General features: G+C 34.8%; 1 protein-coding gene across 9 annotated transcripts in view; it reads right to left on the bottom strand.

The window, feature by feature from the left end:
- Positions 1–12,116: 12,116 nt before the first annotated feature.
- Positions 12,117–23,475, bottom strand: part of LOC141400884 (ninjurin-A-like) — a 41,675-nt gene continuing 30,316 nt past the window's right edge. For 5 of the 9 annotated variants that reach the window (XM_073980502.1, XM_073980503.1, XM_073980506.1 and 2 more), the window contains 3 exons: positions 13,234–13,303; positions 12,615–13,006; positions 12,117–12,549 (listed from right to left, as the gene is read on the bottom strand). In XM_073980502.1, the coding sequence (XP_073836603.1) occupies positions 12,373–12,549; positions 12,615–13,006; positions 13,234–13,303 (639 nt within the window). In that variant the 3' untranslated portion in view covers positions 12,117–12,372. The remainder of the gene's footprint in view (positions 12,550–12,614; positions 13,007–13,233; positions 13,304–23,475) is intronic. The other 4 variants (XM_073980508.1, XM_073980509.1, XM_073980510.1 and 1 more) reach the window with 2 other exon arrangements.

Here is a 23,475-nt window from a genome sequence, read left to right as displayed (position 1 = left end):
TGCCAGTACCATACAAGTTGTTGGCTAACCACAAGAACTTGCATTGTATATTTTTGGACCAAATTAAAACTATATAAATATCAAATCTTACCATAGTGGTTGTTATTTGAATAATTATTTTATAAAAATATTTTCAAATGTTTGCAATACACTCTAACTCAACAAAAATTTAGCAGTCATAATATGTACCGAAAAACCCATTACCAAATAAGCAGTCTGAAAATAATGAACTTTTTCTTAAAAATTTTAAAAAGTATTTTTATACTTTAATACTTCGATAACTTAGAAGTGCTTCTAATTTTAAGATTCATTCCTTTCGAAAGTTATCGTACCAAGCAGCCAGGATTACAGTATAATTTTTTGAGTATGTCAAGAAGCGTGGATTTGTCCACTAGACACATTATACTTTGTGTACAGAACCAGAGACATTCAAAATAATCCCTATAATTTCACTTGTGTGAAATTTTTTGAAGTTTTGTGTTGAATATACGTAGATCTTCGTCTAGAAGACCTATTTGGAGGAATACATTTTGCGCGCTGACATTTTGAACTTTTGTTGGGGTAGGTACCCAAAGGAGGAGAATGATAGGGTCATGATGCAATAACAAGGCGACCCTGTAGCCCTCTAACTCATTTTTTGAGTTACCGACAAATATCGGTAAAATTGAAATGCTTTTAAATTCGGTAATTAACGATATTTCTGGGTAAATTAGCGACGAAAAGAAAGTAGTCGTAAAGTTCTACCGATAGCAACAGTGTTGTCAACTTTTATTTGAACTTTTCATTCATAATTTTGCATTTTCATTTTACCGACATTTGTCGGTAACTCAAAAAATGAGTTAAAGAATCGCACTACCGACGTCTTCTTTTGTTTTAAAAATAAATTTTTGTTAAAAAAATAATGAAACCTATTTCAGCTCAACCAAATGTATGTTTGACAAAATATCACGAGTGGGCAAGTTTGGTCCAAATTGATTGATTCGTTCTGGAGTTATCGTGGGCGCCTTTTCCCCTACAGCATCATATTAATATAATGGTTTAGTACCCAGCAAAAATTCGGCCTTAAGTTCGGCCAGGCTGGAATTGTTATTTGTAAACGGATCAATTAGTTTCCTTTTGTTTATGAAGAAGACTAAATACCAAATTTCGTTAAAACAATGTGGTCAACCTTGAAAATACCGAAATTCGGGAGGTACCTAAGGGGGGCTATATCGAAACCGACAAATTGAGACAAAAATTCAGTCATTTCGGTGGGTTATAGTGGCCACAACCCTCAAAGTATCAGAAATCGGGAGGTACAGTTCTATGGGGTCTACATAAAGGCGTGGACCTGGTTGGTTGGTTTACGTGGTGGCTACACTTTATAGCCTTAATTAGTATGTAAGGAATACCGTTTTGAAAACCACACCACTCGTTCAAGGATTGTTATTTCGTAGTATTAAATTGATAGTTAAATCCAGCCTGATGAGTTGAGAAATCGTAGAAGGTCTCCCGGACCTACTTCGGCTATCTCGGCGATATTATGAAGGAACGGCTGTCCTATAGCTTTAAGTCGTCGTTGCATTAGTGCAGGGCAGGAACAGAGGAGGTGCTCAACAGTTTCCTCCTCTTCTTCATCTCCGCAGCTGCGACAGTGGTCGTTGTGTGGTATATTTAAGCGCATTGCGTGGTTACCGATAGCCCAGTGACCGGTTAACACTGCAATAAGTCTTGCCAAGTTCCGTCTATTTTGGCTGATTAGGAACTTTGTGCGTTTGGCGTTGTATTGAGGCCATGTAGATTTTGATATTCGGCATGTTTCCGTTTTGTCCCATCTACTCTCAGCCAATGATAGATAGTAATTGAAGATATCCCCTTTAACTACTCCCATTGGTGTTGCGACTGACGCCTTTGGGAGATCGTTAGAGGCGGATCCTGCTCTGGCTAGTTCGTCCGCTTTTTCGTTCCCATCCAGTCCCTTATGGCCTGGGATCCAGGTGAGAGTTACTCTTGACAGACGCCCTAGTTTAGCAAGTTCTTCTTTACAATCTTTCACTAGCTTCGATGTGGCAGAGTTTGATTTTATTGCAAGGAGTGCCGCTTGACTGTCGACAAAAATTCCTATGGAGTTTGGTGTGTGGAGTTGTAAGAGAATAAAACAAGCTTCCTTTATGGCCAGTATCTCCGCCTGAAAAACACTGCAGTCGTCAGGTAGCTTTATGGATGTAGATATATTTGCATCATATGAGAAGACACCAGAACCGACTCCACATTTCATCTTGGAACCATCTGTGTATACATTGATGTCATGACCTGTCATTGGTGATCCATTATTCCATTCTTTCCTGCTTGGACCTATACCGACAAATTTCTGGGGGAAAGTTTTATACCCCCAACGAAGACCAAATACCAAATTTAAGTTGAATACCTCAACGAAGACCAAATACAGAATTTCAGCCATTTCAGAGGAATATTGAGGCCACATCCTTCAAAATACCGAAAATCGGGAGGTACCGTTCTATGGGGGATCTATGAAAGTGCGGCCCTAATCCGCCAAATTGAAGTGGAATATAGGAAGAGGTAGACCTATAATGACCTATACTAGGCTAAATACCAAATTTCAGTCTTTTCGGTGGGATATGGACGTCACAACCTTCAAAATACCGAAAATCGGGAGGTACCGTTCTATGGGGACATATGAAGGCGTGGACCTATACCGACAAATTTCTGGGGGAATGTTGTATACCTCCAACGAAGACTAAGTACCAAATTCCAGCCATTTCCCTGGGTAATGAGGCTAAAACCTTCAAAATACCAAAAATCGGGTGGTACAAATTCCACCTCAACTGTTCAAAAAATAAAAAAATATTTTTTTTAGCTTATAGCTTATTTTTCAACTTCCAGTGACCATAGAATAACTAGTTATTCTAGTGGTCATAAATAAGTAGTATGTAGTAATTCAGTGCGGCATGCCCTTTTTAACGATTTAATTAATTACGATTATATTTGCGTATCCCGTCATATTGCGTTGTAAAAAAAATAGTAGCTTCGTTCCAGAACTAAAAAGTTTTTACACATTTAACACATTTTGCACATTTTTACTCGAAATGCGTTCCCGTACACCAAAAAAGATGCAAAATGTTCACTTCTCTTTGAACAAAAATGGCGCTGAATAGCTTTCTATTTAGAAACTTTTTACACGACAAATATGAGCGAGCAAAAATGTGCAACATGTTTACCGCCTTCCGATTGGCTAACATGCCGACTTTAACATTTGTTCCAGATTTTTTGACGTTTCTGCCGTTTTTCCGTTCCCGTACATTTTGGAAAAATGTGTGCGTTGAACTCATTTTTGACAGTTTTCTCTTTTGAACATTTTACCATTAAAAAAGTACTGGAACGAAGCTAGTGTTGCAAAAGATAACAACATTTTAGATTGCTTGTTGCTGGAAGTAGAACAGAGTTAACCAAAATACAAATGCCTAAAAATATGCTTTTTTGACTTACAAATTAATTTTTTACCACTGTTACCATCCCAGCTAAAAAACTTGAAAGTAGTGCAATATAGAGTCGTGGTATGCACTCCGCTTGCATATAAGAAGACAATATAAAAAACTTTTTGGATGATGAAGTTGAGCTTGTATAAAATGGATAACGGAGGAAGCGATTGGATTAAATGGAGACTTTTTATAATTCGTTTTAATGTAATAAATGAATTTGAATTTGTGCTCTGTTCCAGAACCTGCAAGAATCTACTATTTGGGAAATTTTTAACATAAAAATAAATAAAATAAATATACATTTACATTTAAAAAAAAACTCATGAAAAATATGTAAAAGAGCATTTCGTCACAATAAATGCCCGAAGTCGTGTCTCCTCATATTTGTATATCAATCATATGAGCTTCTACCTAAGATTACATAAAATCTTAATTATAAAGTAATTCGATAAAAATATCTCCCACAAAAATGATTTTAAAATTATAAGCATATATACACATAACTAAAACATGATTTTGAGCCACACGACATAACTTTTTTCTCTCATTACGTTTATCATCATATCATTACATATTTATCATTTTATATCATATATAACTTTATTTCATATTTAAGTGGAATAATCGTTTTTATACCCTCAGCATTTATGCTACCCTCGTTATGGGAAATGTTTTCAATTCTTTAATATTCCATTTTCAAAAAATTAAAATTCTTCTTTTCACGCTACATCAACGATTTTTGGGTACATAGGTTAAGAAAGAATTCCCAAATTTTTTGTTGTTGCGGATAAAAGTTATCGCGGTTTTACTTCTGCTTTTAAGGAAAAAAATATTAAAACGCTAATTATTTTAATGAGCACACGAAGAGACGTACTTACTTAGTTGGCCCATTACAAAACATTTGTTCCATAGACCGAACTAAGAAAAGATCTCCATTCCTCTCTGTCTTTCGCTTGACTTCTTGGAATACCGCGCCTTTCCATTTCTTCATCCACTTGTTTGCTTCATCGAAGCTTAGGCCTGCCGATTCTGCCTGCACCGCCATGGGGCATGTATTCATACGTCTTTTTAGCGGGTTCATCATCGCTCACTCTCATGATATGGCCTAGCCAACACAATCGTTGCATCTCTATACGTTTAACTATATTCATGTCTTTGTATAGCTTATATAGCTCGTGGTTCATACGACGTCTATATTCAAGAGACGTAATGTAAATATAAGTCCATTTACTACATAAAATCTTAATTATAAAGTGATTCGATAACTAAGCTTCCACACAAAAAGCTTTTAAAGTTTGAAGTAAGTTTTTTGAAGTCAATGTAAGCAGATATTTAACCGAAAAGAAGGTATAGGGGCACACGACATATCTAAAATGACATAACCGTTTGTTTCTACTAATTTTATCATCGTATTATATTATTATATATTATATATAACTTTATTTCATATATCATAAAAATTAGAAGTGGTTTGTGCGGGACCTTTTTTAAAAATTAAGTGGAATAAAAGTTATTTTAGTAATTAATGGGTAAAAGACCATCCATACGTGCAACAGGAAATAATTTTTTTAGATTTTTTTTATTTCATACAATTTTTTTCTAAAAAAAATCAAAGTGGCTTGTGCGGAACCCCTTTTTTATTATAAAGTGGAATGAATGTGATTTTTGAGAAAAAATGTCATAGCCCTATTGTATATATTTTTCGAAATATATTTTGGACGCTAAGATGTAGCATCGGTTGCATCTTTGCATTAAAAAATATATAAAACATCGCTAATTTGCGCAAAGTGCATACAAATTTTGTCCGCATTCGGTTTCAGTGTCACCATGAAAATCTACATCGATATACATACAGTACAGTCTCGATAATCCGGACACTCGTTAATCCGGACAATGCGTTAATCCGGACACTAGGACAAAAGTAATCGGCAAAAGTCACCTAAATTACGCTGGAGGAATATAAGACATAACTTTGGTAACCAAGGAAGCTGCTTCCGGTCGTAATTAATGGTCACAACTCCTAATATTTGCTCAATATGAATTTGTTTACCTTATATGTCAGGCTATTATCTAGTAAAAGTCCATTATTAATGATTGCAACGTACAAAATTATATGTTTTTGTTATTACTCGGTAATCCGGACAATTCGATAATCCGGATAACGCCGAAACATGTGGTGTCCGGACTATCGAGATTATACGTATATCTATTTCAAAGCGGTGAATGAAGAACCATGGATGTAGCATCACACACTATTTTTTGGGATAACATGAATGTAGCTCCCTTATCAGTGAAGTTTTAAAATCTCTGTTTCCGCAAAAATGAAGATGCAGCACTAATTTTTTCATTGCAGTGGAAACGACCCGCAGAGTACTCGATAAAATGTGTGATATTTTAAAAACTATTTTAGGCGATTTTCATACTTTGGAATTTCCTGTAACTTTCGTTTTCGTAGATGTATTTTCACGAGTAATGATTTATTAGATCCAGAACGTAAAAGTCTAAAATTTGCAATCGAGTACGAGGAAATCGAATGACAATTGTAAAAAATAGGTCCGAAAATTTTTAGTTTTCTGGTAAAATTTTAGTATAACGGTACTGTAAACGGTTTTTTGTGCTTTTCAGCCTACAAAATTGTTTTTTATACCCTCCACCATAGGATGGGGGTATATTAAGTTTGTCACTACGTTTGTAACTACTCGAAATAATAATTGTAGACCCCACAAAGTATATGGTAAATTTCAAATTTCCTTTACAATTACATAGAAAAAAAATTAAAAACTTTTTTGCCGAGCACATCCGCCATTTTTGGTACATGGGTTAAGAAAAAACTCGTGGTTTCAAATCTGTTCGCGTTCACAAAATTGGATGCTGCACTCAAAAGTTATATGCGGTTTTACTCTCTTGTAAAGAAAAAATATTTAAAAATTCCTATTGAGTTGTAATAAGAACATGTATATATGAATCGTTAGCAGAATGTGATATCTATCCGTAGATGCTAAAATAGTTGCTAAATTTATTTTTATTTTCGCGGTAAATCAAAAAATATTGAAGAAATCTTGGAATAAATTTTATTTATTCTAAATCAAAGTCCAAAAAATCTCTAAAAAAATAATTTAAAAATACGTACAGAATCTAGACAACGCCTAGAAAAATGTGAGACCAAAATTATAAAGATCGCGTTTATAACTTGCATATTACAGGAACAACAAAGAACGGAAACTTATTGTTGGAAATTATTTCAAAAATATATTTTTGGTTAAATACGAAAAATTTGAAAAATAAATGTTGGGAGTTATTCTATTATTTCGCTAAATTTCGATCCAAATCCTGAAGTATTTTGCTTAAACTTCTACAAGAAAAGTAATTAGTCATCGTGAAAGTATATTTGCTTTCTGTGATAAGCTATAGAAATAAGAAGTAGATAGTAATATTGAAATTACAACCAAAGAAAAAACACAAAAATTAAAAGGCGTGTAATTCGCGAATCCGTTGAAATCAGTTGGGGTGCATGTGCTTTTCGGATACAGGGAGTCCATGTCTATCAATATGCATGGATTTTCCCATGTTTCATTCAGCGGCCAAAGTGTGCCATCAGTTGCATCTTACTATTCAAAAAACCTTCAAGTGGGCACAAATTACGCGATGTGCATATGATTATAAGGTGCATCCGATTTCAATGGCCCCCTATTAAAAATACGTCAATATAAATTATTTTAGACAGATTCGTCAAGAACTGCGGATGTGCCACCACATTCTATTTTGGGATAAATAGGGATATTACTCCCGAATCTTTGTAATTTGTGACACACCTTTTTGGCAAATATAATAATCGCGTATAAAGGATTACATTTATGTAAAAATAATCAAAGAAAATCGCGGTTCAATTCGCGGAATTGTCAAAATATATTTTTGCAAATTTTCCTACTTTCAAGGTATCTATATCCGGCGTTTTAGTATATGGATTTGACCGCGGAAGAGCTCATTAGATCCGGCACGTAAAAAAACTAAAATCACGCGGGGTTCAGGGGTACCTGTACGACAGTTGTAAATTTTAAAGCCAAAAAATAGGTTTTTTCTGAAAATTTACGGACCAAATTTTCGCCTTTGGACTTCTATTACTAGGAAGCTGTACGGAGCACACTCATGAGATATACATCGAACGACGTGGAATCGCGAGTTCTACAATCCTATAAACTAGTTTCGATTATTATCTAGTTGCACCATATAATTATAAGAAAAATTCGAAAAACACTGAAATCAAAACTTCAAAATGTCAGCATCGATTTTAGGGGGATACAGTGTATATATCGAAAAGTCATACACTAGAACCATATTGCCTAAGGGGTATTCTTTAGTTCTTTCTTTGAGCATAGGTTTGAATTTTCCGTGGTTTGGCCAGAAATCAAGAAAGAACACAAAAAAACTTGTAAACTTCAACACATTTTTCCCATTTTTTTATATTACCACCAGCGCAGCTTCCACGAAAATTATTTGTTATGGTCCATATTATGAGATCGTAGCTAAAACACTTCAATATATATAAATGTATTCATATTTTATAAAATATATTAACAGTTCGCGACTTATTAAATGGTGAACCTCAACTTCAACGATTGTAAAACTTTTTTGAATATTACCATATATATTCTTGATTAGCGTGCAATTCTACATCGATATAGCCATGTCCGTCCGTCTGTCTATCTGTCCGGCTGTCCGTCTGTGGAAATCACTCTAGCGTCCGAACGGATTGACGTAGGTTGATGAAATTTTGGGAAAATATGTTATATTTACGTAGGACTTTTGGTATTGAAAGCGGGCTATGTAGGTCAACGCTTTCGTATAGCCCCCATACAAAATGACGCGTGGCGCGTCGTCGTTTTAAGGAATTTTTAAGATATTTGGCCCATTTTACCACCGAATTGGTTGTAATTTGGTACTTTGTGTCTCCAGAGGCCAAAAAATATTCCTACCAAAGTTGGGTTATATAGGTCCACGTTTTGGTATAGCCCCCATATAAGGCCCCTTATAAAGTACGCGTCATTTTAATATATTTTGAATGTATTAGACCCATTTGACCACAGAATTGGTTGTAATTTAGTATTTTGTGTCTTCAGAGGCCAGAAAACATTCCTACCAAAGTTGGGTTATATAGGTCCACGTTTTGGTATAGTCCCCACATAAGACCCCTTATAAAGTACGCGTCATTTTAATATATTTTGAATGTATTAGACCCATTCGACCAAAGAATCGGTTGTAACTTTGTATTTTGTGTTTTCAGAGGCTAAGAAACATTTCTACCATAAAATGTTTATATAGGTTAGGCCGGGGCGATTTGAAAACCTTAATGGGCCCTTCGCGTTTCTGATTCCTGGGGTTGAACTGAGCAAAAAAGTCTACTGGACCATATGTCTACGATGAAAATCGAGCCTCCCGATTTTGACTTTAAGTTTTTTATTCACGTTTATTGGATATTTTGGCATATAACAGCCAAACCATTGAGATTTTCGATCCAACACAAAGACAAACATTGTAGCCAAGACAGTAATTGAAAACTCTCTAATACATCGCAAAAGCATTGAAACGCTCCTTCAGGCAGTTTTGGCCTAAAGAATGTGCAAACTTTTCGGAAAATGTCGATAAATGACATTGTGCTACAAAATTTGACCCGAAAAATATTCAAGTGTTCTGATGCTAAATTATATCGTGTTGGGATCCATGGACAACGACAATGCCTTTATTTCGTTTGGGTCACTTCGTTTTATTTTTTTATAACGGTAAAAGTAGTGAAAATCTGGGTTTCTTACATTTTCAAATTTAAACGGGCATATCTTATTTTTTCCACAACGGATTTCTTTTGATCCTTCTTCCTTTTAAAGGTGTGAATAATATCTTTGGAATAAGCTATTATTGTTTTAAATCGGTTAACAAATGACTAAGTTATAGTGGTTTATGTCTGAAAAACCCCACAAAAAACCTATAAAGGAATTTCTCATAATTTTCAAAAATATAATGTTTTTTTGTTTTGTTCAATATTTATTTTGAAAATTATGAGAAATTCCTTTATAGGTTTTTTGTGGGGGTTTTCAGACATAAACCGCTATAACTTAGCCATTTGTTAACCGACTTAAAACAATAATAGCTTATTCAAAAGACATTATTCACCCCTTTAAAAGGAAGAAGGATCAAAAGAAATCCGTTGTGGAAAAAATAAGATATGCCCGTTTAAATTTGAAAATGTAAGAAACCCAGATTTTCACTACTTTTACCGTTATAAAAAAATAAAACGAAGTGACCCAAACGAAATAAAGGCATTGTCGTTGTCCATGGATCCCAACACGATATAATTTTGCCTCAGAACACTTAAATATTTTTCGGGTCAAATTTTGTAGCACAATGTCATTTATCGACATTTTCCGAAAAGTTTGCACATTCTTAAGGCCAAAACTGCCTGAAGGAGCGTTCCAATGCTTTTGCGATGTATTAGAGAGTTTTCAATTACTGTCTTGGCTACAATGTTTGTCTTTGTGTTGGATCGAAAATCCCAATGGTTTGGCTGTTATATGGCACAATATCCAAAAACGTCAATAAAAAACTTAAAGTCAAAATCGGGAGGCTCGATTTTCACGGTAGATATATGGTCCAGTGGACTTTTTTGCTCAGTTCAATCCCAGGAATCAGAAACGCGAAGGGCTCATTAAGGTTTTTTTGCTTCCACACAAATCGCCCCACCCTAATATAGGTACACGTGTTGATATAGCCCCCATAATACAATATCTCCCGATTTTCGATATTTTGAACGTTTTAGCCTCATTATCACACCGATATGGCTGAAATTTGGTATTTAGGCTTCTTTAGGCGTATAAAACTTTCCCCCAGAAATTTGTAGGTATAGGTCCACGCCATCATATAGCCCCCATAGAACGGTACCTTCCGAATTTCGGTATTTTGAAGGTTGTGGGAAGGTTGTGGAGGGTATAAAAAGTTCGGCCCGACCGAACTTAACGCTTTTCTTGCTTGTTGAATTGTTAAAAAATCTCCACAAGTTTTTTTTTGGGGCATGTCCATACTTCCTGGGAAAATACCCGGAAAGCTGTAAAAACCCCTATGGCACCATGTGGAGTTACTGGAGTTCACGATAACTCTCGAACAGATCAGCCGATTCGGCCTTGGCAATATTAGTTTAAATTTGAGGATGAGCACTATCGTTGCTCACCTTCCGGTAACTCCCTCTCCCAATATTTTGTCCAATTGTAAGTTTATTTCAGAAATTACCCATATCGTTTTTCTCCTTAGGGCATCTCACCCACAAAAGTTCTACATGTTTGTTTAAGTGAAGTTTAGGATCTGTTCGAAGATCCTTTGAAAAATTATACCGATGCTACTGCTTGTGGTCCTGTTTAAGCGATATTACATTTTCATGGGCAAGTCCATGCTTCCTGACCAACTAAAATGACTGTTGAACACAATATCTATCGAAAGTAAGGACTCCCAAAATAAGATCCACTACCAAAATGGACTATGTAGGTCCATTCCTTCAAGTATCCGAAACACGTTTGAGCTTCAAACCAAATATATTTTTGTCGGCAAGTTCAGCGTAGCCAGTATTATAATAGTACGTTTATATAAAAACGGATTTAACAAACCCACTGGGGTTTAAATGTTAACTCCTTTGCGTATAAGTTAAATTAATCCTCATTAAGAAGGTTAACCCTGCAAAAGACTACAATATAAACATGGCCTTAGTTTCGATATTTTCAATAGATGAAAGTTTCAATTATCACAGGCTGAGGAAATATTCTTCTTTCAACTTTTGTATCACATGGTTGGTCCCGTTGGACTAAAATCCTTTCTTAATTATTTTCTTTATTTTTAACAGTGTATAACCGAATTATGACAAGCATCTCTAATTATTTACTTTTTTATTCACACTAACATATGTGTGTATGTATTACATGACATACATATTTCCTTAATTGTCGTTATTGACATCGTTGACTGACAGTATCACTAACCTTATTTGGTTGTTGTTATCTTGTTTTGCCAAAAATTATTGTTTTGTTAATCATATAAAGTGTAACACCATTTAAAAGCGATGCGTTACATTTACTATATACAAGATACGTAAATATAAACATCACAAATATGTATCTAATAGAGATTACATAAATACATATATGGAAACATCTTGTCAATTTTTAATTTTAGTAAATTTAATTAACATGACATACATAGCATTACTTCAATATAAAGAACCCTAAAATTTTCCTTACTTTACAAGAAAGTAAAAAAAGAATAAAAGCTTAAGTTTTTTAATTAAATTTCCTATTCTTATTCATTCCACTTCATTCCATAAAAGCGTCAAATTCATCGATAACCCAAAAATGTGTACAAATTTGACAAACTTTTACAAAATGTTGTTCGATAACAAACTTCAGTAAAAGAGAAATGAGAAGTACTTGCAAGAATTTACTTTTACTTGGGAAGTTATCGAACAGGCCTATAGTCTTCATTTGCAAACATGGGGATAGTTCATAGATTTTGTTTTTTTTTTTTTTTTTGTAATTAAAACCCATGAACTAAAATAAGCTACCGAGACAAATCCGTCAAAACAATAAATGAAACAAAAACACCATATTGCTATAAATAATTCCGAGAAAAATGTATTATAACAATTTTGGAAAAAAATTGTAAATTATCGCTTATTTGTGTAGTGTACAACATTAATAATACAAAGTTTTACAAAAAGTGTCCTTAAATTAAAACATTAAATAAAAAACGATGAGATTCCTTCATAAGAGTATTACAGTTAAATACATATTCGAAATATAACTTATTCTAAAAACATTTACATCTACATAAATACGATAATCTAATTAAGAACTAAGCCACCTCATGCCTTTCTGTCGGCAGGCTCAGCAACACCAAAGGCAGAAATGAAAACATTTACAACCGTTACAATGAATATACCAATAACGGTATAGTTATTGATTTTATTGGCTCGGCAAATGTCACGATCGTTTTTGACGTTATATTTACTGTTTAGAATTAGGCCAACACCCACAGCAATCTAAAAAAAAAAAACAATACAACATTAACATTGTGATGTTTGTAAAATTCTAAACACACACCCACCTGAAATATAATACTCAACGAGATAAACACCAAACTGGGATAGTAGTAAGGATGACGATCATACGATTCCAAAACATAACGCAATTGATTAGCATTGGCCGACAGCAAGGCCAAATCCATCATTCCTTGTGCCAAAGTTTTCTTGTGTTGGTAGGCATTTATATCGGGTATTGGTGTATCGACACCATTGATTGTGACAAAACCGGGCATATCACTGGTGGGAAAACTAAAACTGGGACGTCTGGAAGGTCTTTCTGGTTTTCTGTCGGCCACTTCACGTCCGCCACCAACATCAGCTCCACCGTTTGGCAGAAGGCCATCATCAACACCACTTCTTGGTCCTACGGCAAAAGGTCGATCATCAAATTCATCTTCATCAGCCTCAGATACTGCTAAGCGAAATAAATTTACCAAACAAAAAATGGAAGAAAAAAGCAAATTGGGAACAAAATCATAAAGTAATGTTAGCTTTTTTCTACGAAGAAATAATAAAAACATGCAAAATGGGAAAAATGAATTGATCTTTGTATCTAAAATTATAAAACGCTATCCGGGTGGAGAATAGTTGTTTGCAATAAAAAAACACAAGTTACCATAGCCATTTCAGAAATCAACTTACTAGTTTTGGGGATTTTCGGGGCATGACCATCTATGAAATCGATATCCTCTGGCGGAAATGTTTCCGTAGCCTAAAATTGTAAATGAAAGAGAATGACATGAAAAATGTATTACTTTTTATAGATTTTTGTAAAGAATTATTCAAAACTAGCAGACCCTGGTCCGCGTTACTGGGCCGTCGTAATGAGTTTTAATGACAACTTTCTATGGGCTTTTTGCTTGACAATTCAAGAATAGGTATTTTCTACCTAACTTCTTCGGTCCATTGCCAAAACGAGGAGGATTTTAAATTGTGTCTGTAACCTTTCTTTTCTCTTACGGACATTGTCGGATTTTTTTGACCATTGGTGCTGTTTAAGATTTATTATCGTTCTTGTCCCCTGTTCCTAAAGCGATCTAACTATAAAAGTTAAAAAACAATGGTTAAGTCGAATCCTCCCGCTTATTGAGACTTATATCTACACGCAGAGAAACAAATATGTTTGATCCAACAATATTCCAAGAGCAAAATATGTATTGTTAACATATTGTTGGATTCCTTATGTAGTATTGTGAATCCAACAATCGTTTTTGTTAAATCCAAAAATAGTTTGTGTCAACTGAACAATATTTCTCTCTTTTCTTCGAAAATTTTTTCTCTTCTCTCGCTATTCGATGCCTAGTTGAAAAAACTATTTTGGTGAGTTGTGGTGTTTGTATGACATGCTGCCTTTATCTTTGTTTTTGTGTGTATGTATTACCAACAATGAGACTCTTGTTTTTATTTGTTTCTGTTATGTTTCATTCTTCTTCTTTATTTCATTTTCCTTTCATTTTCATGTTTGTTATGGTGTTTAGTTATTCCTTATGTTGTGGTGGCTGCTTGTGGCTTTTTGTTTATCTTTGTTGTCAGCTAAAGTAGCAAACCATGTATTGCGTTCATCTACGCTCGTAATATTATACGCGATATTTATATCAAAGTTGTGTGGAAAGTGTATATGAGAAGTATACACAGTTAGTCAACTTAATTATTGCAAAACCAAAATGATTACAAAATTTTAAATAAAACATCATTTTATTGGTATAAATAAGTATCATTACACTGTGCAACATTTTTGAGCAAATAGCGTGCAAACAACTTCTGTCCAGAATTTTATGAAAGTAGAGGAGCAATAGACAAAAACCATATTTGGGTTTTGTTTTCTTAGATCGGGTTCGGTTTTTATGGTCTTTTCTAAACATGGTTAATGATCGAATTTTTAAAATAAATCGGGGCTGTATCTCTGAAACCAATACGAATCTTCTTTTGACATCTGCAGCAAACTTGTAGGTAAGAACAAGAAGAAAATATTTAGAGGAATAGTGAACTCGAAAGACTGCATTTATTACCTCAAATTTTATAATATATCTAAAAATTCTATAATTTGTATATATTTCGCGTATCTCCCAAACTGTTAAATTTTTTGGGAAAATATTCTCTGGAATGTAATACATAACTCTTCAGAACATTATATTGTTGTAAAATGCCTCTTTCGCCTTGTTTATAGCAAATTTTTAAACAACAATCTGGTAAATATTTCAATAACACTGCTCAACAAAATTGAAAAAGCTGAATGTTTCAGACGAAGTTGCAGTTGTTTCTATATGAAATCGGCGAGTTATTTTCAAATCCGGTCCCGGGTTTTCTCCATCAGCTCTTGTTTTTGAGATATAGCTCAAAATCGGTTTTTACGAGTTTTACCCAGACTTTCGTTATTTTCGGATACAAACAAATATTTTTTGTGGGGTTTTCGACATATATATATTAAGGAGATGTTGTACGCTCGATACAAATCGTTTTTGAAATAATTATGGTGAGTATATATCAAAAAATATAGGAAATATACGACGGACCTTGTAAAAATTGCATATTTTGAATACTTTAAGCTGTAATTACGTCATCAGGGGAAGTCATTGGATCTTCATATGGTACTCCGGATATGCTTAGGGTGTTTACTATATAATCCAGTATTCAAATGTATAATATAAAGTTCATAGCGTCCATGATTCCGCCATAACCTAAAAACCATCATGAAGAATGCCATTGAAAAGTAAATGGCCTATGTGGTAATGATATGACTGGTAAATGATTTCCCTTTAGCAGTCTTCATGGCGATTTTTAGGTTATGGCCGAATCATGGGCGCTATGAACTTTATATTATATATTTGAATACTGCACTATATAGTAGACACCCTAAGCATATCCGCATTGCCATATGAAGATCCTATGACTTCCCCCGATGACGTAATTACAACTTAAAGTACACAAAATATGCAATTTTTACAAGGTCCGTCGTATATTTTCTATATTTTTGAATATATACTCAACATAACTATTTCAAAAACGATTTGTATCGAGCGTACAACATCTCCTTAATATATTAATGTCAAAAGACCCACAAAAAATATTTGTTTGTATCCGAAAATAACGAAAGTCTGGGTAAACTCGTAAAAACCGATTTTGAGCTATATCTCAAAAATAAGAGCTGATGGAGAAAAACCGGGACCGGATTTGAAAATAACTCGCCGATTTCATCTAGAAACAACCGCAACTTCGGTTGAAACAAAAGTCGTGTTGACCAGTGTAATTCATTGAAATCCACAACATGAGAATAAACAGCCTGTGTGAACATTGTTTGAAATAAGTTTTGTAAAAGGTATGTTATGAGATGCACCTTAAACAACGTGAAATAACCATTTCAGAATGTTCTGAAGAATTGATTGTCACATTATTTGGAAAATTTTTGGACGGGTTACTTGTTTCAACTCCCAACAGTTTAGTTGTTACTGACCCGAATTTCAGAAATTATGTAAACTTTTCTATATTTTAAGGAGTTTGATGCGCTAGTTGCAGCTTTTTCTAGTTCATTTATTTGACACATAAGTTCAACTACTTTAGGGCTACAATATTGCTGAAGACTGCAAAGCAAAATTCTTATTACTTTCGGAGATAAAGGTCCGGTCACTGGAAAAAAGGCTCATTTTAGGTTGGTTTAGATGAGGCCATAAAATCTAAACCCGATCTAAGAACACAAAACCCAATTAAGGTTTTTGTAGTCTCAATATGTACTTTCAGAAAATGCCCATTAGGAGTTGTTTGCATTTCCAGTGTTGCACAGTGTTATTAATAATTTTGTTAAAAATACAATTCTTACACATGTTTATTAATATAATAAAATAAAAATTAGCTAAATTTCACTAAACATTTTCTTAAAATTAACAAAAATGAGTACAACTCATTATTTACACTGTCAACTAAAGAATTGCAAAATTTACAACTTTTCAGTCTTTCACGGTATTTTTCGAAAAGTTGGTTCTAATATTTCGTATACCCACATTTGGCATCAAAAACAGCTTGTAAACGTATCTGAATTTAATAAATAAGTTTCGGAATGTCATATTCCAATGGTTTTTTTTTTGCCATTCTTGTTTATTGCATTTTATTTAGTCCCCCAGGTTAGTGGGCGACCTATTCCCGAATTTTTCCTTCAGGTGTACCTATGAATTTTCGATGGGGTTAATATCTAGACACTAGAACGGGATGTAAATGACTTTGATACAGTTGTATAACAACCTACATAAATTAGATTTATGCATAGGGTCGTTGTCTTGGTAGTACTTATATTGCAATTTGTTTGAATTATTCAGGGCCAACAGGCCCAAATTTCTCGACGCTTTTGGTTAAATCTTTTCTTAAAACGTCTAAATAAACCTCCTATGTCATTGTTTCTTCCAAAATCAGGATTTTGCCAACGTCACAGCTTGGTATACAACCCCATACCATAACTGACAGTTTTCCGAACTTTACGGTATGTATTAAATTTTTGTTTTCCATGGCTTTCAAGGGTTTTCCCAATACTTTTTGAGGCCCATTGTGATAGTACAACATAAATTTAGTCTCATCAGAAAATATAACGCCATCCCAATATTAAAGAATGGCGTGAAAAGTTGTCTATAACAAGTCTGAATAGTTTCTATATATTGTGATGGGAGGGCAATGGCTTTTACCTAGTCACTCGTCATGAGTGCTTGTTATTATGTATCACTTTTCTGGCTTTTCCATGTGACACACTTACTCCAAAATCACTTTTTATTAGAAAAAGCTATTTTCTGGTGCTGCTTTGGGGTATTTCGTTAATTTCTTTAATCATTCTACAGTCAATTCGTGTGGTTACTATTTTGGACCTGCCATGTAACGCCCTCAGTTTAAGCCTGGCTTCTTTCTCGGTGCGGTATATGATGTTGTATACACTTCTCAGCTTACGAAAGGTGATTTTAGGGATTTCTCTTTCGGATTTACCATTATTATAATTGGAATACACCAAATGTACCATATTTTCCCTAACCGTTTACCTGATTTTCTCTTTTTCTGAATATACCGTCTATGCTACACACACAAAAATTTATTTATGATCAAAAATTATGGATCTACATGTTCACATACCATAAAAGTCTTACATATCCTTAAATGCAAAAAATTTGGGGAGACACCCCACGATTTTATTGCACATTAATTCATTTTGCAATTATTTAGTTGACACCACAAAAACCCGGTACCTATCCTTTTTGCCCGTTGTTTTTGTTATTTCCAACCGATTTCTGCATTTATTGCCTTGATGTTGTCATTAACAGGTAAATCAATTGATATTTACAAAAAGCCCAACATTATTGAAAGAATTTCTTGTAGTAATTCCTAATTAAACATCTAAATTTTTAAAAATTCATCGTTTGCAATAATATAGTTGACTAACTGTACACTCAAATCAAAAAATTTAGTTTTCAGGGCTGACAATATGTTTTGTAAACAATTTAGATTATGATTGTTCCTACAATCGGTATTGTTAACGATTTTTACAATATTGCGGAAATTCGAAAGTTGTTTTTGTTTTCTATGTTCGGAACAAAAGATGGTATTTTTGGATTTGGATTACAATGTTTGTACAAAACAAACAAATTTTTGGAACCAAAATAGATATTTTTGTTCCAACACAACCGAAAAATATTTTTTCTCTGCGTGTATTCATTTTTAATGGCTGATGGACCGTTAAACCTCACCATTTAAGAAAATTTGTAAATATATCGTTTTCTGCAAGCCGATGCACAAATATAGCAATTATTAAACAAGTAAAAAGGTGTCAGTCTGCTTTGCTGACAGATATATACCCTCAGCCAATGTGAAGCGGAACTTTCACCCCCGGACAGATCGAATGTATTTAAGGTCTCTTCAGAATTTTGTGGCCCTTTTTGGACATTTGAACTTGCCGACAAAAATGTGGATTAGGAATTAACTGCACTAAGACACAAATGTTGAACTTTTGTAGGGCAGGTACCCTTCTCCCATATGGGCCATTTTAGAAGTTAAACTAAATTTTGATAAAATATTAGGAGATCCAAAGTTTGGACCAAATTGTTTGCCCCATTTAAGTGATATCGTCCTAGCATTTTAGTGACATTTTTTAAATATTGGGGAGATGTACCAAAATTTGTGGACCGGTATTGCCCATGAAACTAAGTTTGGATATAATACAACGAAGATCAAATGTTGGACCAAATCGGTTGAACAGTTTGAGAGTTATCGTGCTCTCCGACCACCACATATGGTGACATAGGGGTTTTTTACACTTGTTTTCCCATGAAATATGGACCTGAAAAAACTTTTACCGTCGTAATGGAGGTAGCGAATGCAAATCGCTTCAACAAAAATCAAAGTGATTCGAGAGCAGGTCTTAAAGTGAACTTATCCGAAATTTTGTGTGAGAGGAACCAGAAGGAGTAGACAAATATAGTCCATATTCGAACCTGATCTATATCTGGTAGATATATTAGGATGTGCAAAGTATGAATTACATCGGTGACTGTATTCAAGAGTTATCGTGCGCACAATTTTTCCGAACATTTGTGATGTTTTGTGTGGGGGTACCTGAAGATATGGACCGATATAGCCCATCTTCGAATTTAAACTATGTTTTGATAAAATATTACGAAGGTCAAATTTTGGACCGAATCGACAGATCTGTTCGAGGGTATGTTTGTACGATATCCGTTTCAGACAATTTTGAGTAGATCTAGCAATGTCCGTCCGTCTGTCTGTCTGTCTGGCAGGCTGGTGCGCACGATAACTCTCGAACGGATCAATCGATTCGGTTAAAATTTTGGGTATCGAAATATTTTGTCCAGATTCGATTTAAGTTCGAAGATGGGCCATATATGTACACTCCTTCAGGTACCTGAAAAAGTTACAAAAAACGCTGAAAGTTACAAAAAACCCTATGACACCGTGTGTAGTGGTTGGAGCGCAAGCTAACTCTGGAACGGATCTGCCGATTCGGTCCAAAATTTGGCTTTCGTAATATTTTGTCCAAACTTAATTTAAGGTCCAATATGGATTATATCGGTCCACTCCTTCCGGTACCTCCCCCACAAAAGTTCGAAAATGTTCGGAAAATTTGTGCGTACGATAACACTTAAAGGGAGTAACCGATTTGGTCCATACTTTGCACGTTATGAAATTTCTACCAGACTTAGATGATCAGGTATAGATCAGGTTCCAATATAAACTCAATCGGTAAACTCCTTCGAGTACCTCCCACACAAAATTTCGGAAAAGTTTAGTTTAGGACCTGCTCTCGAATCGCCTTGGTTTTGTTGTAACATCTTGTATTCACTGTCCCCTATACGAAGGTACAAGTTTCCTCAAGGGCAAGTCCATACTTCCTGAAAAAATAGCCTGAAAGTTGAAAAACAAACCCTATGACACCATGCTTATGGGTGGAGGCGCAAGATAATTCTCGAACGGAAATGCCGATTTCGGCCAAAATTTGGCCTTCGTAATATTGTTTCCAAACTTACATTAAGTTCGTACCTACCCCACAAAAGTTCAAAAATATTCGGAAAAATTGTGCGCACGATAACTCTTGATGGGAGTGACCGATATCTGCCAGATATAGATCAGGTTCGAATATGGACTATATTTGTCCACTCCATCCCGTACCTCCCACACAAAATTATGGATAAGTTCACTTTAATACCTGCTATTGAATCACTTTGATTTTTGTTGAAGCAACTTACATTCGCTGCCTCAATTACGATGGTAAAAGTTGTGAGAAAACAGCCCGCAGGGTGTAAAAACCCCCTATGGCACCCCCATGGTGTATGTCGGTCCATTCCTTTAAGTACGTTTTCCGCAATTTTTTTGAACTTTAATCCTAATCAACATTTTTGTCGGTTCATAGGACCAAAATTTTGAAACCCCCTAAATACATACGTTTTTTGTGAAAAAAGTGTTTCAATTTGCACAGGCTGAGTGTATATCTCTGTCGGCAAAGCCGACTGATACTTTTTTACTTGTTTAATATCGCATAGGTGATGTACCCCGCCCCCTCTATAAATATATAATTGTTCCACAAACATCCCAGGCGGGACAGGAGAGTCTCCTCTCATATCAATGAGTGCACACCGATTCATATTAGCTCAATGATATGGGACCTACAGTTTATCGCCGAGTCCGAACGGCGTGTCCTAGGACACCACTTTTGTAGAGAAGTTTTACATGGCTGAAATACTCAGAAAATGTCGCCAACATTACTGAGGGGTATTTTGCCACCGTTGAAAATCTGGTGTTGCCTAGCCGGGAATCGAACCCACGACCTTCTGTGTGCAAGACGGGTGTGCATACCATTGCACCACGGTGGCACCCACGCCGTCCCCTCTGGAACCCTGTTTTCGGGGGCCATTCCTGTACATTGCGTGACAATTGCAGGAAAATCGGTTCAGTAGTTTTTCTAGAAAAAAATTTAAATTGAAGACTGAAAAAGGTGTGCGTGGTAAAATTTTCTATCCGTAAAAACCCAAGTTGGGTTATGACGGCATTTAATTTTGACAAAGGGAAGTACCCCGCCCCCTTCAATAAATTCAAGAAAATCTGCATCAATTGTCTCGCAAATTAATTTCCAAACCGAAACATTCGTAATTTTTGTAAATATAGCATTTTTAAAAAAATAGGGTATAGGGGAATTACTCCGCCCCTTCCGAAATTCAACAAAATATGTAGCCTATTTTCACCGGGGGCCATCTCTGTAAATTCTCTGACAATTTTCAGTAAAATCGGTTCAGTAGTTTTTGTAGAAAAGATTAAAATTGATAATTAAGAAAGTACCAATCAGCTGTTCTGACGGAGATATAACCTCAGCCACTGACCAAAAAAAGACAGCAAAACCAAAGCAAACACAATAATTATGCTGTATATAAAATATATTGATTTTGTATCACGAGTTTGCTTTAAAACTTGTAGGTACTGTAATGTGTGGCAACCAAACTTCTTCAGAAAGGACTCGAAATATTAAATTACTTTAAACTAAGTTTGAAAGAAATTTTTGAACAAGTTTTAGAGTTATCTTGCACAATATCCATTTTAGTATTGTGTCGGCAGGGTTTGGAGGTTTTAGGCCATTAACTTAGGAAGTATGGACTTGCGCCCAAAAGAAATTGTACCGTCGTAAAGGGAGCCTGCTGAACAACCTGCTGAAAAAATTCAAAACGATCCGAGAGGAGTTCTTAAACTTCACTTTACCCGAATTTTGTGTTGGAGGTACCCGAAGGAGTGAACCATCTTCGAACTTAAACTAAGTTTGGACAAAATATTATAATACCCAAAATTTGGTTTGAATAGGTTGATCCGTTCGAGAGTTATTGTGCGCACCAGCCAGACACACGGACGGACATGGCTAAATCGACTCCAAATTGGCTGAAACGAATTTCGTTCAAACATACTTGGGGTCAAAAACCGTTATGGGTACAAAAAGTACTAAATGGTACTCAATTTGGTACAATTTGGATTTGGGTGAGCGGATAGAGCTGGAATCCTAAAATTTAAACTTGAGAATAGAGAGTAGAGAGTAGGATTGAGATATGGAAGTAGTTATGGAAATTCGTACTTATGTGTTCGAGATATTAAATTGTACTACACATTTAAGTAGTGATATTGAATAAACTGGTAAATCCAGCACTCTGAAATTTGTTATAAGGGTGAATGTTGGGATTAGATCAGAATGGTTATGAAAATTCGCGCTAAAAAGGTATGGCATGTTTCTACATGTAAAGCCATAGGCATTGGGCGAACAAGTAGGGGCAAAACTGTAAAAGTTGAGATTAGGTCCATTGGTTTGATGTCACCAAACCCTTAAAAAGTCCATTTGGAAACGTATACCAATGCGACAATTTTTTTTTTTTTTGCCATAAATTGAAATACCACTATGTTGATTTGCAGGGGTACAGCCGATTTTTTGGAAAATCTAACTTAAGTGTTACGAATAGTACTTAATAGAAATAATTACATATCAATTAAAAAATGTAGAAGTACACTAATTCTGTATTAAATACTGTTTGTCTTTTTTTTCATCAATGCCAATTTTATCCCTTTTATAACTTCCAGTAGTGGCGGAACCGACAAACTAGTTAATGCCGCCAAAGTTAAACAGTTTCTTTAGTCACTTTTATCTTTTTGGGCAAAAATGCGACTGTCGCATCAGACACCACAATAGCTTTTAAGTGACCTTTCCGTCAAGAAGGCGATTGAAAATGTTTGCAGGGTAAGTACATATAAAACGTGCGGTATCTATAGTCGACTTGGCCCAACATTAATCCTTGTCTCATACCTTTTTCTTATATGTACCTTAGGGTTATGACTTTTTGAAATTGTTTTTCTTAAAAATGATTTCTTTTTATAAAAAAGTTTCCGCACAAACAACTTTAAAAACAAATTTTGTAAAATATTATGAAATGAAATTTTGCACCAAAGAATGACCTTTTGCCTATTAATGACTAAAATTACTTTTATTCCTTTTAAATATTGAAAAAGGTCCCGCACAAACCAAATGGTTATGTCATTTTGATTATGTTGTGTACCACTACCACCGTGACTTCAAAAATTTGCAAAAAGTTCTGAAAAAATAAAAAATTTAAAAGCTTTTTTGCACAAGCATTTTTATTGAATTACTTTATAATAAAGATTTTATGTAAACGAAAGTAAAAATTCATCATCAATAGATACGAGTTTACAAAAAAGTCATAACCCTAATGTACATGCATACATACATATCGTCACCAAAAATGCCCGAAGACGAAACGCACACGCAAATGGGATCTGATACATAAAGTTAAAATACATGCTCTGGCAAAATTTCCAGGTTCTACGTTCAAAAACAACGATCCTATTCAAGAAGTGGCA

Source organism: Musca autumnalis, unplaced genomic scaffold (genome assembly GCF_047663935.1).
Source record: "Musca autumnalis isolate F117 unplaced genomic scaffold, ASM4766393v1 scaffold_4, whole genome shotgun sequence".
NCBI classification, from domain to species: Eukaryota; Metazoa; Arthropoda; class Insecta; order Diptera; family Muscidae; genus Musca; species Musca autumnalis.
The sequence above is the reverse complement of the archived record's forward strand: the minus strand, read 5'-3'. Positions and strand labels throughout refer to the sequence as shown.